We start from the raw sequence: 1,719 nt of genomic DNA, 5'->3' as shown, positions 1-1,719 counted from the left end.
TCATAAATCCTGAATGCTTGCTTCTATGGGAATAACAGTGAGGTTCCTGCAAGTCTCCGGGCACGATATTTTCATCAAGTGGTCAAAATATAACCATGTTTTATGTGTGTTTCTGTTTAAAGACATCTTATTTATTAGCATTGAACTCACAGCCAGCAGCACTGCAATTCATGCTTGACAAAGCTTATGTGACACATAGATTTTCTCCATAAGACACGTCATAGCCTTTTGCACGTAGAAACACTAGATAGCACTTCGGCAGTCACTACGCTCGGGGGCCATTTTAAACAGAAAATCACAGCACAAAAAGCAAAAAGCATGGCACACACGGGACCCTGAAAATGACCCTTGACCACATACAGCGTGCAAGCCGAAACCAGAAGGCAGAGTGTCACCTTATTTGAACTCGGTTGGGAACCTGTGCATCGAGTGACAAGTTTTTTGCCATTCTGTGTGTGTCCATGAATGACCGCAAAGAGACCTCGAGAATTGAAATTCGGGGTTACAAATAAATTTTAGCTAGTAGGCAGCATGGAACCTGCGAAAAATGAGGATCAATTGTAAACGTAAGTCATTAGATGCGACGCTTCCCTTGGAGGCAGGACAAGAACATTCTGGTTCCATCTTCTCCCTGAAGCTTTGTGTGCCTTTGGTAAAAAGCACCTTTTCCTCTGGGCTTCGGCATGAGGGAGGGCATGGAACCAGGCGACTGGTTGCTTTATTGGTGGATGATTCAATAACGTTTTCTCATCACACAGCATCGTGAACTTCAGAAACACATCGATGACAAACTGATGCTTTGTTTTCCTGAAGGTCAATGTCCTGGATGAGGACAGCTTGAGCATGGACCTAGAATTCAGCATTCGAGAGACGACGTGCAGGAGCAGTTCTGGAGAGGACCCTGCTACCTGTGACTTCCAGAGGGGCTATTACATGGTAAGCGTGCTGGGAAAAGCCACCATGCCAGAAACCTACGCGAGGAAGCGCCTCGTCTACTTCCATGACCTGTTTCCAAGTCACACCGAGAGCTGGGCCACTGGCTGGGGTGTGGCCACACTGGAGGCACCGACCGTGTCCGCCCTGTGTTGCCTGGGTGGGGACAGTGTGGCCCAGTGGTTGCAGACTCGAGCTCTGGGGTCCTGAGTGACCGACCGTGTCCGCCCTGTGTTGCCTGGTGGGGACAGTGTGGCCCAGTGGTTGCAGACTCGAGCTCCGGGGTCCTGAGTGATCCCGGCAAATTATTTAACCCCTGTTGCTTCAGTTTCTTGCTCTTTAAAATGGGAATGATGATGGCTCCAGGCAAAATGAATACAAAGAGGCTGACACCAAAGAAAAGTCCCAGAGACATTTCAAATTCTACTTTCAATAGTTTAAAACATCAGCTGTGAGATTCGCATTATTTTGTGGTCGAGTGCTGTGTAATATCTGTCTCCCCCACTAGCTCCGGCTCACTGGGGTCGGGAATGTGGTATATTCAGTTTTCTATCCCCAGTGACCAGAACACGGTCCGATGCTCGGTCAGCACCCACCCACGGGCAGCACCGTCAGCCCAGCATTTGCTTCCCGAGGTGTTTGCGTTCCGATGTGTGAGTTCTGGGGTTTTGTCACACTATCTTACACTATCGGCTTGATTACGTCAGGGTTGCTTCCCAGTGATGTAAATCCTGAAAAGAAATCCTTTGTTTTGTTATTTGTTTCATGAAACTTTCCTCTGTGACT

The 1,719-nt window shown here is 48.1% G+C and overlaps 1 protein-coding gene across 1 annotated transcript in view; it reads left to right on the top strand.

Moving 5' to 3' along the window:
• The window catches only part of SPP2 (secreted phosphoprotein 2), a 16,839-nt gene that overhangs the window by 6,218 nt on the left and 8,902 nt on the right, over window positions 1–1,719 (top strand). The window contains exon 3 of the mRNA XM_023537939.1: window positions 814–936. Within this exon, the coding sequence (XP_023393707.1) occupies window positions 814–936 (123 nt within the window). The remainder of the gene's footprint in view (window positions 1–813; window positions 937–1,719) is intronic.

This window comes from Pteropus vampyrus, unplaced genomic scaffold (assembly GCF_000151845.1).
Source record: "Pteropus vampyrus isolate Shadow unplaced genomic scaffold, Pvam_2.0 Scaffold204, whole genome shotgun sequence".
Taxonomy (NCBI): domain Eukaryota; kingdom Metazoa; phylum Chordata; class Mammalia; order Chiroptera; family Pteropodidae; genus Pteropus; species Pteropus vampyrus.
The sequence above is the reverse complement of the archived record's forward strand: the minus strand, read 5'-3'. Positions and strand labels throughout refer to the sequence as shown.